Raw genomic sequence first — 1,423 nt, 5'->3', positions numbered from 1 at the left:
CCAGAGATGGTTCATAAAGTTTTAAATATGGATTTTTTTTTTTACCCCCCAGAGATGGTTCATAAAGTTTTAAATATGGATATTTTTCTTACACAAATGCATCTATTCACTTCATATACACCTAGGATGGATTATTATCCAGAAGTGAGCTAAACCTTGAATACAAGCGAAATCTGTGTGAGGAACGTAAGGACGAAAAAGGGCATGGTGAAAGATTTCCTCATGCATGTATTATTTAATGGGTGACCTTTACTTTTTGAGTTGAGGAACATAAATAATGTTTTCTTTCTGTTTCTGTCATCGCCGCCTTAAAGGCTGAAGATAAACCAGGAGCTAAACCTGACAAAACCTTTTTATCATTTGTAAAAAATTATATAAAAATAAAGTTTCTAAAAATGCAGAAAGTTTTCTGTTATTGTTTGGATATATTGTTTAGAACTAGCTATATACAAAAACAATAGAATACAAAAAGTCAATGAAATGTCCCAAGTAAACGTGTGTGTATACCGATTATTCAGATTTTGGGGACAATTTTGTACCCAGAACCTGAGTGCAAACCTGGCAAACCTTTTGGGGATGTCCTCGTTTGTATAAACAGTATAAAAGAAGAAAGTTTTCAGTTATGGTTAGCTTATAGTATTTATATGTAGCTGTATATAAAACAGCGTAAGCCTATGGAATATGCCCATTGTGACTAAACGTGTGTGAGCTCTAGCCTTGGGTGTGGATGCATGTCTAATGTGTCTCATGTCTGCAGGGTCTTGGGCTGTTTGCAGCGCGTGACATTGAGAAGCAGACCATGGTGATTGAATACATGGGGGATATTCTGCGCGCTGAGGTGGCCATGGGGAAAGAGCTGCTGTACAAGGCTAAGGTAAAGCTTGCTCAACCACTGAGGGAATAGCGCTGGGAATAATGTTGCCTTGACTTCGAAATGCATTTGTATAAATCTGTGTGGATTTCTCCCACAGAACCGCCCAGCGTACATGTTCCGCATCGACAGCGAGCGAGTTATCGATGCAACCCGGTCTGGAAGCCCTGCAAGGTAAGAAATTAACTTGGCTTCTCATATCAGCTTTCAAATGTGTACATTACTTATGGGAGCAAATAAAAAATAAATACTGCCCCCAAACTTATGAATGGTAGTGTATTTGGACAAAACCCCTTAAGTTCAATTTGAGTTCAATTTATCCCGTAGGTACATCAATCATTCATGCTCGCCGAACTGTGTGGCTGAGGTTGTGACATTCGAGCGGGGCCACAAGATCATCATCAGTGCCGCCCGCAGGATTGAGAGGGGAGAAGAGGTAAGGAAGAGGGAATTCACTGAAAATGAACTGCACCCCTAAAAGTCTTTTATTTTTATGCACCTTAAATTAAATATGCACATCAAGTAATGATGCAAACATGCACCTGAAATTAG

General features: G+C 39.2%; 1 protein-coding gene across 1 annotated transcript; it reads left to right on the top strand.

Moving 5' to 3' along the window:
* Positions 1–757: 757 nt before the first annotated feature.
* Positions 758–1,307, top strand: LOC107580597 (histone-lysine N-methyltransferase 2C-like; the record flags this gene model as incomplete). The annotated part of the gene is made up of 3 exons (XM_016266270.1): positions 758–874; positions 972–1,045; positions 1,199–1,307. Coding segments are annotated over 3 exons (300 nt in total), but the record flags the coding sequence as incomplete, so codon positions are not given.
* Between the last annotated feature and the right edge of the window lie 116 nt (positions 1,308–1,423).

Source organism: Sinocyclocheilus grahami, unplaced genomic scaffold, assembly GCF_001515645.1.
Source record: "Sinocyclocheilus grahami isolate Dianchi unplaced genomic scaffold, SAMN03320097.WGS_v1.1 scaffold37070.1, whole genome shotgun sequence".
In the NCBI taxonomy this organism is placed as follows: domain Eukaryota; kingdom Metazoa; phylum Chordata; class Actinopteri; order Cypriniformes; family Cyprinidae; genus Sinocyclocheilus; species Sinocyclocheilus grahami.
The sequence above is the reverse complement of the archived record's forward strand: the minus strand, read 5'-3'. Positions and strand labels throughout refer to the sequence as shown.